The following is a 14,070-nucleotide window of genomic DNA, read 5'->3' as shown; positions in this document are numbered from 1 at the left end:
TATCATTGTTGGGTCTTTATGTGGTTTATGTATCAGACTAATTGTGGCTTCATAGAATGAATTGGGTAGCGTAACTTCTGTTGCTATTTTGTGGATTTGTTTGAGAAGAACTGGAATTAGATCTTCTTTGAAGGTCTGATAGAACTCTGCACTAAATCCATCTGGTCCTGGGCTTGCTTTTTTTTTTTTTTTTTTTTTTTTTCGAGACAGGGTTTCTCTGTGTAGCCTTGGCTGTCCTGGCACTCACTTTGTAGACCAGGCTGGCCTTGAACTCAGAAATCCACCTGCCTTTGCCTCCCGAGTGCTGGGAGGATTAAAGGCATGTGCCACCACGCCCGGCGGTCCTGGGCTTTTTTTTTTTTGGTTGGGAGACTATTAATGACTGCTTCTATTTCTTTAGGGGATATAGGACTGTTTAGGTCATTAATCTGATCCTGATTTAACTTTGGTACCTGGTATCTGTCTAGAAATTCGTCCATTTCATCCAGGTTTTCCAGTTTTGTTGAGTATAGCCTTTTTTTTTTTTAATCAAACTATTGTTTGCTTTCTGATTTTTTTAAAGATTTATTATATGTAAATACACTGTAACTGTCTTCAGACACTCCAGAAAAGGGTGTCAGATCGCGTTATGGATGGTTGGTGAGCCACCTTGTGGTTTCTGGGATTCGAACTCAGGACCTTCAGAAGAGTAGTCAGTGCTTTTAACCACTGAGTCATCTCTCCAGCCCCATTTATTTGATATTTTAATTGGCATGTATTCATAGCAGTATGTGGTCCTGGGTTGTGAAATGACATTTTCATTTAAATATATAATATACTTTGAGCTTATTTTCCCCTTACCCTGCCTAAACCATCCTCCATTTGAAAGCTCCCAACATCCCATTAATTTTCATTGTTTCCTTAGACAGTGTGATGGTTAGTATTGTCAAGTTGATGGAATCTAGACTCACTTGGGAGATGATCCTCTGGGCATGACTATTAGGGACTATCTTTGTTATGGGGGGAGATTCATTTTAACTGTTGCCCCCGTTCCCTGGGGCAAAGACTCAATAAAATGGAGAAAGCACCTAACAAAAACTAAGTAATACTATGCTAGCATCTGCTACCTTCTCCCTCTTGACTATGGGCAGCTCGTGACCAGCCCTGGAGCTCCTCTTGCCTCTGTGGCACCTGCCATAGTGGACTGTGTCTTCCTTTGCTCTCTATTGCTAGGAGAAAATGCCATGACCAGAAGAAGCAACTTGGGGAAGAATGGGTTTGTTTCTGGTTATTGTTTATAGTTTACACATTACAACAGAAATTAGGAGCAGGAACTGAAGGAGGAATGTTGCTTACAGGCTTGCTTCTCTTGGCTCCCTCATCTTGCTTTTAAAAATAATCCAGGATCACCTGCCTAGAGATGGAAGGTAGGCTAGTGGGCCCTCCCTCATCAATCATTAATCAAGAAAGTATGCCATTGATATGCCTAAGATCCACAAGCTAGAGCAGCATCAATGTCTGTCTGGGACTGACTTACTTCACCTAATATGATCCTATTTAGCTGTATCCACTTTCCTAACTTTGGTCTTTATGGCTGAAAAAAATTTTTCACTGTGTCTACAAGCTACACTTTCTTTCTCCATGCCTCTGGGGAGGGGTTGTGGCAAATTCATGTTATTTTTGTCAGACTCTCACTATATAGTCCAGCCTCTGGTTTATCATCCCCCTGCCTCAGACTCCCAAGTGCTATGATTAGGTTTCAAATCAAAGCAGACGCTAGACACCAGATTCTCCCAGCATCCTTCAGTCCCTACTTGTTTCAGGTTTGTGTACCACTTCCCCTACCCAATACAGACATATTCCATCACACTTAGCATGCTTGCTTTTTATTTTTTATGTCAAACTTCATTTAATTTGGGGAAGAAGGATGCTAAAGATCAGACTCAGGGCCTTGCGGAAGCAAAACTAGTGATCTACCCGTAGTCCTGATAGCTTTTTCATTCTCTTAAAAGATAACCTGAAAGATGGAACCAGATTGCAAAGTTCTATTCAACACCTAATGAGAAGCTTAAAAGTCAGGAAAGTCTATATATAGCTGTCTCCATCCCACTGCAGTCTCCGGATGACAGTTCCAGAAATCATTTCAGCATAGAGATGCCCGGTGACTATTCTCTCCCGAGCTAGGGTTAGAAGAGTGGAAGGGATTTGGGCACCAGAGCAACTTTTGGGGCATGTAAGGTTCAAACTGGATATACACTATCATCCACTCTTCAGTCTGTAGAGATAAAGACCTTGACTCTTGGGGAAAACAAACAAACAAACAAACACCAAACCCTTAATTTTTGGCTATCAAAAGAACAAAGAAGTTACTGAAGTTTGAAAACTCATTTATGCCGGGATGTGGTGGCCCACGCCTTTAATCCCAGCACTTGGGAGGCAGAGGCAGGTGGGTTTCTGAGTTCAAGGCCAGCCTGGTCTAAAGAGTGAGTTCCAGGACAGCCAGGACTACACAGAAAAACCCTGTCTCAAAAACAAAAATGAAAACGCATTTATTTGGGGGGTGGGGGGGGGGCACTAGCTTGCTGACACAGCATGTGTGGAAACCAGAGGATAATTTGGTAGGAGTTGGTTTTCTTCCCCTACATAGATCATCAAGCTTGGTGGAAAACATCAGGGCACAGCACTTAGCATTCGTGAGTCCCTAAATTCCATCTCCAGGGAGTGGAGGACGATGACTTGCTGTGCTAGTCTAACAACCCCTCAGATTCCCACAACCTACCTAAGCTGGATCTCAGTGCCTCTACGGTGATGGGGGTGAGCCGGTAAGAGGAATGGAGGAGTGGGAATCCTCTGGTTGTAGACTAGCTAACCTAGCACATTCAGCTTAGACTTTGCCTCAAGGAGACTGACAGACCGGGATCAACACAGGTAGTTGTCCTGACCTCTACATAAATGATATATGCTAGGGCACACTCATACTTGCACATACAGAAACAAGATTTTGTTGTTGTTGTTGTGAATGGAGTCTAGAATGGGTGTTATAGGCACTGTATGCCTATAACCCAGCACTTGGAAGGCTGAGACAGGAAGAGGACAAGTTTGACATCAGCCTGGGCTGATATCAATCACACATTGAATTACCCTGTCTCAAAAGAAAAAAAAAAAAAGTTCAGCAGTGGTGACACACACCTTTAATCCCAGAATTCAGGAGGCAGAGGCAGGCAGATCTCTTGAGTTCGAGATCAGCCTGATCTACAGAGTGAGTTCCAGGACAGCCAAGACTACACAGAGAAACCCTGTCTTGAAAAACCAAAAAGAAAAGGAAGGAGGGGAGGGGGAAACAATAAAGTCTATTAATTTAAAATTAACACATTTTATTATATTTCCTAAATATACAAACTTGACAATCTGTTGTTTCTTGTTTAAAGGAAGATAATACAGGGTTCTGCAAGGAGCTGAGAGGTGCGCTGGCCATAAATCTCAATAAAAGACCCTGTGGTCCAGTAAAATGATTGACTCAAGTAAAGGCACTGACAAGCCTAGAGGCTGGGAGAGATGGACTCCTGTCAAGCTATCCTCTGACCCCTACATGTGTGCACCCCCGTGCACGTGTATGAGCTGGCACACACACACACACACACACACACACACACACACACTGAGAAACACACACACACACTGACATACAAACACACACACTGACACACAAAACCACGCACTAAATGCCTAGAAAGGAAACTGACACTTGTTCTCCACAAAAGCCTGAGAAGCAAGTCCCGCAGGTGTATCTCAACCAGGTTTTTATTGTTCTTGAAACTGCAAACTACACAGATGTCTGAAAGGAAGGCGTGGCCTGTTAAAAAGCTTGCAAAGCTTCTTCCCAGGTCATTGACAGAGACAATGACACAGAACATGAAGAAGTCATCAGTCACACATTGAAAGGCCCCAAACCAATGAACAATTAAACCCAATCTAGACAGCTTTCTAGTTTTAGGCTCCCTTATACATATTAAATAAATAAATAGCACATCTGCTATCAAAATAATAAAAAAATAAATTTCAAGTATTACAAATGAAAATATCATTGGTGTGGTTCCAACAGTTTTTCTTCTCCCCATAAATCAAGGGTAGTGCCCGTTGTTGAAGGAAAGGGGAGAAATTTACCCCCAAAACAAATATGCAACGTTAAAAACATTGGTCCCCATTTTATTTTGCTGTTTTGGGTGGGAGAGTAGAAGTTCTGTGGGTGCTACCCATCCCATCCACCAAGTCACTGGCTTTTGAAGGATGCATGTTCCACCCGCATCAAGATCTCCTGGGCCTGATCTTAATCATAGGTGTTCACAGAATGTGAAATCACATTGGACAAAGCTTTCTCTTGATGTATTGACTTAGGCTGGTCACCCCTACCTGTCTTAGCCTCGAGAGTCTCTATGTTGTAAAAGCTGGTTCTGTAACCATAAAATGGATATGGTCAGGAGGAAGCATCGAAGAAACCACATTCAGGTACAAAGCCACAGTACCAGGCATGGTGTGGTGGTGGCTCATGCTTATAACCACAACGGCTAACATTTGGGAGGCTGAGACAGGAGAAAGGCCATGAGTTTGAGGCTAGTTTGGGCTACACAGTTCTGATCCTGCTCCCTAACCCACCCCCAACCCTACCCCCAAAATCAACGCTGCAGGTCCTTGGGTCCAAAAATATTATCTGCCTGCACACATGTCAGCCCACATCTGCAGTTCATATATCCTTGTCAAGACTCAAGCCACAGAGAGAAATGTCCAAGTCTTCAGATGGAGATATCTATCAATATCCTGGTGAACCACAGATATAAAGGGTAGTAGGCTGGGCCAAATGTTTGAGTGGTTAGCTATGAAAACACAAAGTGACTTTAAAGTGTCTGAAGCATGCCCTGTGTCACCCCAGGATCTGTTGTCCCCTGAGCTGGGGAAGAGAGGATCCCTGGGACTCCCAGGAAGGAAGCAGAAAGTAAAGAGTGGCCTTTGGCCCTAGCTGTGCAGCATCGTCATAAAGGGTCCTTTGGGCTGACACTGCTGAGTTTCCCATTGGTTGCTTCCAGGCTTGGGATGTCCTGTCCTCCCCCAGAACATGGGTGGACAAAGGGGAGAAACAGGAAGACAAAGACAAAGACATTAGCGCTACTTTTCAACCCATGCAAAAATATCACCAATGCCATAAAGCTGACAAGGATGCTTTTCTACACTGGGGGTGACTCCTCGAGATGGCCAGCATGGTGGTATGAGGCATACAGCAACAGACACTTGGCCAAAATATGCAGACAGCTCTGAGCAGGCAGCCTGAAATGAGCCTTCCTTGGGCCACTGTCCCTTCTTGAACAATGGGAGTGAAGCTGAAGGCTCTGAGACTCCCCATCTTGAAGACACCCCAACTCCTCCCATTCAGAAGCCGCAAGCCTCAAAGGGCCAGCACCCTAGGTTCTTGAAGTGAGGTGTGGGGAGGGAGGGAAGGAAGGAGAGAAGAAGAGAAGGAAGGAGGAAGGAAGGAAGGAAGGAAGGAAGGAAGGAAGGAAGGAAGGAAGGAAGGAAGGAAGGAAGGAAGGGAAAGAAAGGAAGAAAGGAAGGAAGGAAGGAAGGAAGGAAGGAAGGAAGGAAGGAAGGAAGGAAGGAAGGAAAAGTGCAAACAAACAGCCAACAACAGAATCTACTCAGTTGCTTCCAGGCCCAAGGTGAAGAACAGAAGGTCTAAGGGACCCTGCCTGGGAAGAGGGGGGCCCTGGTTATTTTTTTCCACAAAATCCTTCCTTCCACTGATATAACCAGTCTGTCCCTTAACTTGGGACCCAGAAGACATGTGGGCCTGTAGAGGAGTCAGGGCATGTCATTGCTCAGCTGACCAGTAGGCCTCAGCTCAAGGTCTCCTCAGAAGGAGAAATCCCATACCCAATGCAGCAGTGCCCAAGTCTCTTGTCTCTGAGGCCTCCTCCTAGGCCAAGATGCATAAAAGCCACATGAGAATGTGCAATCTCGTCCCTGAGCCTCCGGCAAGTGGGGTCTAACTCTGAGTCTCGGGATTCTCTGCCACTCTTAGCTTCTGACTATGGACATGCCAGGCCAGGATCCAAAGAAACAAAACAAAACAGCATGGTGGTGTCCAGGGTCCCCACTTAGGGGTCTGATCTCGCCTCCTCTAGTACTATAGTCCTCTCCAAGCTTTGGAAGGGCCTGAGAGGTTAGACAGCCCTGGAAGCCGAAAGAGAACAGAGCGTAGGAAGGTCTGCTGCTCTATCACTGGAAGCTGGGATCTGTACAACTTCCTAGTTGTCTTTGCCACCCCAACATCTCAGTGGGGGGAAGGGCTTCTACTCTTCAACATGCCGACCTCCATTCTCCCCGAGTCCAGAAGTCCTTGGGATCACTTGGCCTCGAGAAGATGAGCGGGCACAAGGCAGGCTGTGGAAATGGAATGGAACCCACATTTCGGCTTTAGTGCTTCTGGGAAGAGTCGGCACCGCTCCGGGAGCTCTTCATGTTCTGTTCTCAGGAGAGAGAAGAAAGGGAGAGTCAGAACCTGCTGCTGATTGTATTTCTCAGGCAGAAGGCTCAAAGCCATGCCACAAGACACCCCCTGCGAACACACCCTAGCAGAGGATGATCACAAAACACGAGGAGAGCCCAGGCAGGACTCAGAAAGTGACAGAAAACATCCTAGGCTACAGAAGAAGCTAGAGAAATAGGCTAGGATTCTGCTCAGCACTGGGCTAGATTCCAGCCAGAGGGGCAAGGAGAGGGACAGGCATGTGACATGGGAGCCTGCTGTTCCAGGGGTTAGACAAAAGACAAGGGAACATGAGGCACAAATAGGAAAGTCATGCACCCTCCACTTTAGGAACTGAAGGCTACTCTCCAGCCAGGTCAAAACCAGCTAGGACTGTCTAGAGTGTCACAGTTCCTCTCTGGAAACAGCTAACAGAGCCCTGCACTTATCTACACTTGAGTCTCAAGTCTGTTCACAGAGCACCACAGAATGCAAGAGGTGAGTGGGATAGCTGGCCACACAAGAGACCTAAAGGAAATTGTCTCTCAAGTCTGCTGCGTCCTGACCCATGAATCCCACCCCCACCCCCCCAGAAAGAAGTCTCACAACGATTAGCTGGGTCAGGCAGGATCATGGAATGATGGAGTTCAGCCAGGCAAGAACACAAGAACTACTCTCAGGCCACAGAATAGAGTAACCTAACTGTGGATGTCTAGAGAAGTGACCCAGTGTGGGGCTGTCCTGGAGTTACCACTCGTGGTTGAATGTGACTTGGGGACCCAGGCAATAGTGTCCTGTGTTAAATAGGGGTCCTTCTGGTAGTGCCCTGGGTCAGGTACACAAAGTACCCCAATCATGTTGTAGGGTCAAAAAAGGAAGGGTTCCAATTTCCCCTGCCACCCCACAGGCCCAAGGCCTTGAGCATTCCAACATGACAAAGCAACAGTAACAATGAAGAGCCACAGGGGACGTCACATCTACACCATTTCCTCAGGGGGCTCAGGACACACAGAGACAGACACACATGGGAAAAGACCCCACATTAATGGCACTGCTTGAAAGACCATCCAGCACTGACACATGTACTCCACAATGGGCAACCGTACACAAACTAAGACACCCTCTGGCCGAGACACAAGGACTTGGACGCAGGAGGAAACAGGGGCATGCACCAGCTCAGTTACCTTTCCCAGGTTAGTAAGGAGAAAACTTTGAAAAAATGTGACAGACACTTCGTCTTTCAAGCATAGTGGGGAAGGGGAAAAAAAAAAAAAAAAAAAAAGCAAACAGGTTGGAAGAGGAGAAAACAAAACCAATTTTAGTATCTTCTGTTCAGTTTGGAAATCAAGTCTCACTTAGCCCAGGCTCTGCTCAAACTCTCTGTACTGTAGATGGCCTAGATTTTCTGATTCTCCTGCCTCCTCCTGAGTGCTGAGGTTACAGATGCAGTCCACCTTGCCTGCTTCCTGCAGTGCCAGGGAATCAAACTCAGGGCCTCTTGCACGCTAGGCAATCGTCCACCAACTGAGCTACACTGCCAGCCTGAGCAGTGTTCTCGCTTTAGTGTGCATCTGTAATCTTAGGATGTAAAATGCACTGAGAACGGCAGGTGGTCCCCTGGTCCTGAGCAGAGCAACATCCCCCAGGAAGATACCATAGAGGTGAGTGTCTGCACATCACTCAGTGTTATTGGGAGACCAAGATGATGGGCATCAGGCCTTTGGGGCTTCTCAAGCTCCAGACCGAGTACTCCAGCTGCTCTGAGAAAGGAAAATCCAGTGGAGCAGAGCAGAGGGAACCAAGGGCCACCTACATGCACACTTAAAGCTAGAGTGTCAGAAGTGGTGATACACCAGACATCACCCATCAGGACTTGCCTAGGTGCCAGATATTTACCTGAGTTATATGCATATTTTCATTAGCAATGCTCCCTACAGAGTTGCAATTGACACTTAGAGGAAGCTAAAGTCTTAATATTGTCTTAGCTTGCCTAATGTTCCAAAGACAGTGGCAAAGTTGGTTTGACTTGGCTTTTAAAATGAATTCTGGATGCCAAGTAAATCGGTATATCAGTATATGCGTACCTGTAACTCAAGCACTCAGAAGTGAAAGCCAAGAGGACTACTAAATTTGAGGTCTGGGCTATACAGTAAATTCCAGGCTAGATAGGACTAAGATAGTACTGTTTCCATAAAACTATCATTGATTCATTGTGGTCAGAGGATCAGGGTTGATTTCATAGATCTAATGGTCTAGGACATGAGGTGGCACTCTCAGGCTGGGCTTACAAGCTGGGTCTCCAGATTAGACTCATGCTTGTCACAGCTGCAGTCAGGTCTGAGGATACAGTGGAGTGGGATCCCCAGCTATAGTTCGTACATGGATGTCTCCACAGACTGTCCCTTGGCAGGACTGACAGGCCAGGACAGCTCCATGACATCAAAATCGGTCCCCATGCTTGGCTACTAGGTTCTGGATTCAATATTGTTTTCAGAACAAAAGGATGCTCCTCTGGGGGAGGAGGTACAAAGCAGGGGTAGTAAGCATTAGATTCGCTCAGCATGAAAATCTGACCCCACAAGGGAACTCTGGCATTACGTCAAGCCCTGCCTGTGACCAATGAAGAAGACACAGCATAGAACCCCAAGAGGGAGTGGGGAATAGCACCCTGTGGTTGATGGCATTGGAGTGTGCTGAACATGGTGAAATCCACCATGTATCCCTTTCTGTATCTCTTCTCTACAAACTTTGGGAATTCTGTCTTCCTATCTCCTACTCCTCTATGGGCAACCTCAGACTGTTTTCCTCCTAAATACTTCAACAGGCAGGAGACCAAATGGGCAAACAAGCAAGCGCTGAGTGCAAGCAATAGAATTATTGAGAAGGAAATACTTACAGACAGGCTTTCCCTAGCAAAGGCTGCAGGGAGACAAGATAAGGAGAGAGAGAGAGGAGAGAGAGGAGAGAGAGGAGAGAGAGAGAGAGAGAGAGAGAGAGAGAGAGAGAGAGAGAGAGAGAGAGAGAGAGAGAGAGAGAGAGAGAAAGTCAGTCAGTCAGGAGGCCAGATGGCAGCTGCTGAGTCGAGTCCTGCACCCCTCCCATGTCTGAACCGGCCAAGAGATGCCAGACATCTGTGCCTGAGGAACTGGCCATTGAAAGGGCTGTCCTAACAAAGTCAGAGGCACCTGTGAAGTGGGGGAACAAGACTGAGCTCTTGCCAGTGACCTCTATGACCAGATCAGTGTAGTTCTGGATGTCACCTGTCCCTGGCCCAACCCTTGAGCCTCTGCAACAGAAGACTCCCACAATGCACCAGGATAGAGTGGCATAGAGAAGCCATTTGCTTGGCTGTAGTTAGAAAATGCTCAGACCTAAAGGAGTCTTCTCACTGCTCCTGTGTCCATTTCCAATGCTAAAGAGACTGAGCCTGGACATTAAAATCCACATGCCAGGCATAGCAGTGTGCCTGGGAGGAGGGGGGAGAATCAGGAGTTCAAAGTTATATTCAACTACACAGTAAGTCTAAGGTCAGTCTCTATGCACCATGAGACCCTGTCCTCCACAAAACAAAGCAATCCTATACTCCGGAGGCAGAGCTAGAATGACCTAAGTTAGAGACTACGTACTCTGAACTATATAGTGACAACCTGAGGCCAAATGGGGGAAAACAACCTACACTCAGGTTAGGACAGAGCTACAACCAAAGCCAAGTCCCTGGGCTCCCAGGGAATCTGTCATCTCACTGAACCTAACCCTTACTTTGTGCCAGACCCAAGATATATGGACAGCATCTTATCCGAGGCACTTTTTGTAGGGTATATTACTGTCCAATCCTACAGGTTAGGAAACCGAGGCCTGGAGTAGTTAAATGAGCATTGGAGGCCACAGGGTTCTCTCTGGACCTCATTCTAACCCTTAAGAAGTTAACAGGAAGCTCAGGGGCAGCAGAAGAGCTGTCTCCACACAGCCAGAACTGGCCTAGCATTGATCTGAAATTCATCCAGGCACGGGGCAAGGTCTACTGTCTCATGTTTGCAAAGGCCCTCAGCTATCTCTAAAGGACTGGTTTCCTGAAAACAAATTTGGATGCTCAACAGCCAAACTCTTCAGCCTTTGATCTTTCAAGCTAGTGAAAGAGTGAGTCTTGCTGAGTTCTGTTTATTTTTACTCTGATCATCTAACCGCTGTGTGAAAAGGTGGTTGTCTTAGCTGCCTGATTCTGTATGTGTGTATACGCATACCATGCACACGAGCATCCGTGTATCAAGGTGCAGGTAGACACAAGTACCCCATAAGTGGACATAAAAGGACAACCTTAGATGTCAATCTTCAGGAGCCTTCCACCTTTTCTTACTGTGTTGGGATTTCACCATGTGGACCAGGCTAGCTGGCCGAGAGCTTCGAGGATCTACCTGTTTCTGCCTCCCATCTCACCACTGGTGATTTTACAGGCACAATTTATTGCATGGGTTCTCAGGATCTGAACATAAGTCTCTGAAATTGGACAGAAAGAGCTTTAAACTCAGCTGCCTCTCCGGCTCTGGACTGTTTCTAAGGAGGACAGGGCTATGCTGGCTCTGGAGAGGAGTTAGGCTTTTCTGTGTGGCCTCAGCCCTTTTTCTGCCAGAGGTGACAGCAAAGGAGTTAGCAAAAGAGAGGAAAGACAAGACATCAGTCCCCTGGGACGTACAGACTCCTGGATTGAGACTTGCTAGAGTATAGACTGTTGTAGTAACACTCACAAATGTGTATAGGACGGGGGCATTTTATAGTGTCTTTTACTCTGCCTGATTCTGCTCAATAAAGAATAAAGACCACAGCTCGGAAAGGATGCACACAGTCACTGCGGATGAGGAAAGATTCCAGAGAGAGAACCGTATGTTCTGCTGATGCATGTACATACACTAGACAGTCACAAACCTCACCGGACACACACCCCACAGGCAGCCCACTTGAACACAGGCACTCATTCTCACTTGCAAACACAACATAGAACCCCAGATACAGGCATCCTCTTCCCTCTGCACTCTCCCCTGTAGGCAGTAATTAAAGCAGGATCACTGACTTGTCCGGGCAGCTGCGTGGGCACTTCCGGGGGCAGGCAGCTTGGCAGGGCAGCAGAAGTGGAAGCCACATGCTCCTCAAAGCTGTTGATGCGAGGCTTTTTGGTGGGTTCAGGGCTGGCTAGTGGGGTGACACTATTGCGTCTCATGAGCGGGTTAGGTCCCTTCTTTGCATCCTAAGCAGACAAAGACAAAAGAGAGAAGGCGACAGTTACAAGGAGTGGGGAGGTAGGAAGAGAAGCACGCACACACACACACACACCCCACATAAATTTGTCTTGTTGAGACTTGTAAAGGTACAACCAGAGGGACACCCAGGTGAGTGGCCTTGACACTGAGCTGCTGTTGGCACAGAGCTTCTCACTATTTGCAAAGCAGGGGAAGAGAAAATAATTACAATCACAGCAGAGAAGGGGGTCAGAGAAAAGAATCTTAACTCCCAGTCACCCCACCCACAGAGGGCCCAGGAGAGACCATTGACTCTAAAATCTCCAGACTGGGAGGAGAACGGTGTCAGGCTGACTCCCTTCCACCTGGTCTGCAGCACACAGAAGAATCTATTAATACTCTGTGCTCGCCCAGACACTACCAGCCTCAGTCTAGGAGGCCAAAGAAGCAGAAAACAGGTAGCAGTCTGTCCACCAGGATGAGATGTCAGCCTTTCAAGCAGAGGATGATGAGACAAGAGAATAGGCTCCTAGGGTCCAAAGCCTGGCCCAGCACCTCAGAGCCCAGGACATCTGCAGCCCCAGTGCTAGCAAGTAAGTATTCTGAAGTACATGGAGCCTGTCTCATGTCTAAATCCAGGGTTAGTTAGGGCTTTCTGCACTCAGCTAAGTAAGCAGGTGCCCTGGTTCAGAAGGGCGGGGACAGGAGACAGGGCAAGGCAGCCCAGGGATACAGTCCTCTTCTACCGTGGTCCACAGTGCAAGTGAGGCAGAAAACAGGCTGACACCCCATCCATGTACCCTTCCTACCAACGTCTGCCGGCCAAGCTCCTTGGGGATGGGTAAGTCACCTGTTTTGCGGACTCCACAGACTGAAAGTCAAGTTCGGTGTAAGAGGAAGGTCTGACTACACTGGCAAAGTGTTGTATTTTGACAGCCTGCATAAAGCAAATTTAAACCCACTTTCACAACACAGGCCTGGACAGATTCGCCATCTGCCCAGTAAGGGGATTCAACATGACCACACACTCCCTCCCGCAAAACCTCAGACCTCCCTGAGGTGGAAGACAGGTGCCGAGTCTCCTAAGACCTTCCCTTGGCCATACTGTAGGATGCCCATCCTCCGGCCCTCTTCCTATCTCAGACCTCTTCTAACTATGAACTTAAGGGCATGTGAATGATGTTGCTGACTGGCTGGTCCAGCCTGAGCCAGGCCTCTGGTGCTTTTGAGAAGGCCACAGCTTTTGCTGCCTAAAGTAGTAACAGCTACTGTGCCAGGGCTATGATTGACAGAAGGCAGTAACCCCCTGTTTACGTCATTCTTCCCAGTCAAGTAGAAACGAGGACAAAATGACAGAGTGAGAGAGAGTGAGAGAGAGAGAGAAACTCAGTGAGACCCCTCCAGAAGAAAGCCAGACCCAGGGTTTTCCAAAGGTCCCAGGGCATCAGAGCCTAACTCACCTCTGACCTCTCCCGGTGTGTGCTCACCGATTCTACATTCAAGTAAATGGACTCCACCCGGCACCCTGAGGTGAAGGATGGAGAAGACAGCTTCTGTTATGAAGATCCTCCTCCTCTGCAGCCCCCCAGCCACCATGAGACCCCAGGGCCAGGGCCCAGCAGGGGCTGTTACTCACCATATGCCACAGGTGTCAGTTTCAGGACAGTGTGGAGCGGACATTTCAGGTATGGCATCTCCTCTGGAATGAGACATGTCATCATAGTTAGATAAGAGACTGGAGCAAAGGGAGAAGTTCAGGGGCATCCCCAGACACAAGAGCCTCACGCCTAACCCAGAAGCCCTTGGTCACATGGAGGCTTGAGGGCTCTCCAGGCTGGTTTATGAAGTGATGAAGCCCACTAAACATCACACTGTGTACAGGCAGCAGGTATGAACACCTCAGCAGGCTGCCAGGCAGACCCATATTCAGAAGCAAAGCAGAGTAAGAAAGACAGGTCCCCTGCCCCTTGCACTCAAAGGCCCGCTTCCTTCTTCCCTCCTTCCTGGCTCAGCTTCCTTCAATACCTGCACTCTTGTCGAGGAAGTAGGCTAGTAGGCAGCGTAGGACAGCCTGGTGACAGATGACCAATACATTCTCTTGGCGCTCTAATTCCATGATCACAGGCTCCAGGCGTTGGACAAGATCCTGGTAGGACTGAGCACACAGAAATGAAACAGCATGTTAGGAGAGGACAGGCAGAGAAGAGCCAGGCAGTCACTCGCAGTCTTCATCAGACTGGCTCACAGCACACACACACACACAAACACCCATCCTGTGATGTATTCAACTCTGTATTTGATACAATACTCCTAGGGAACATGAGGAAAGCCTGCAATTCGATC

The 14,070-nt window shown here is 47.6% G+C and overlaps 1 protein-coding gene across 9 annotated transcripts in view; it reads right to left on the bottom strand.

The window, feature by feature from the left end:
• Positions 1-3,455: 3,455 nt before the first annotated feature.
• The window catches only part of Pfkfb3 (6-phosphofructo-2-kinase/fructose-2,6-biphosphatase 3), a 34,737-nt gene continuing 24,122 nt past the window's right edge, over positions 3,456-14,070 (bottom strand). For 5 of the 9 annotated variants that reach the window (XM_085835198.1, XM_085835199.1, XM_021183970.3 and 2 more), the window contains exons 11-16: positions 13,753-13,882; positions 13,364-13,426; positions 13,188-13,252; positions 12,578-12,664; positions 11,562-11,735; positions 3,457-6,492 (exon numbers count right to left, since the gene is read on the bottom strand). In XM_085835198.1, the coding sequence (XP_085691324.1) occupies positions 6,445-6,492; positions 11,562-11,735; positions 12,578-12,664; positions 13,188-13,252; positions 13,364-13,426; positions 13,753-13,882 (567 nt within the window). In that variant the 3' untranslated portion in view covers positions 3,457-6,444. Of the gene's footprint in view, positions 6,493-9,388; positions 9,416-11,561; positions 11,736-12,577; positions 12,665-13,187; positions 13,253-13,363; positions 13,427-13,752; positions 13,883-14,070 lie in introns of those variants that run through there. The other 4 variants (XM_085835196.1, XM_029472904.2, XM_021183998.2 and 1 more) reach the window with 4 other exon arrangements.

Source organism: Mus caroli, unplaced genomic scaffold, assembly GCF_978045245.1.
Source record: "Mus caroli unplaced genomic scaffold, Mus_caroli_1 scaffold_2, whole genome shotgun sequence".
Lineage (NCBI taxonomy): Eukaryota > Metazoa > Chordata > Mammalia > Rodentia > Muridae > Mus > Mus caroli.
This window is presented reverse-complemented; position numbering and strand designations above follow the sequence as displayed.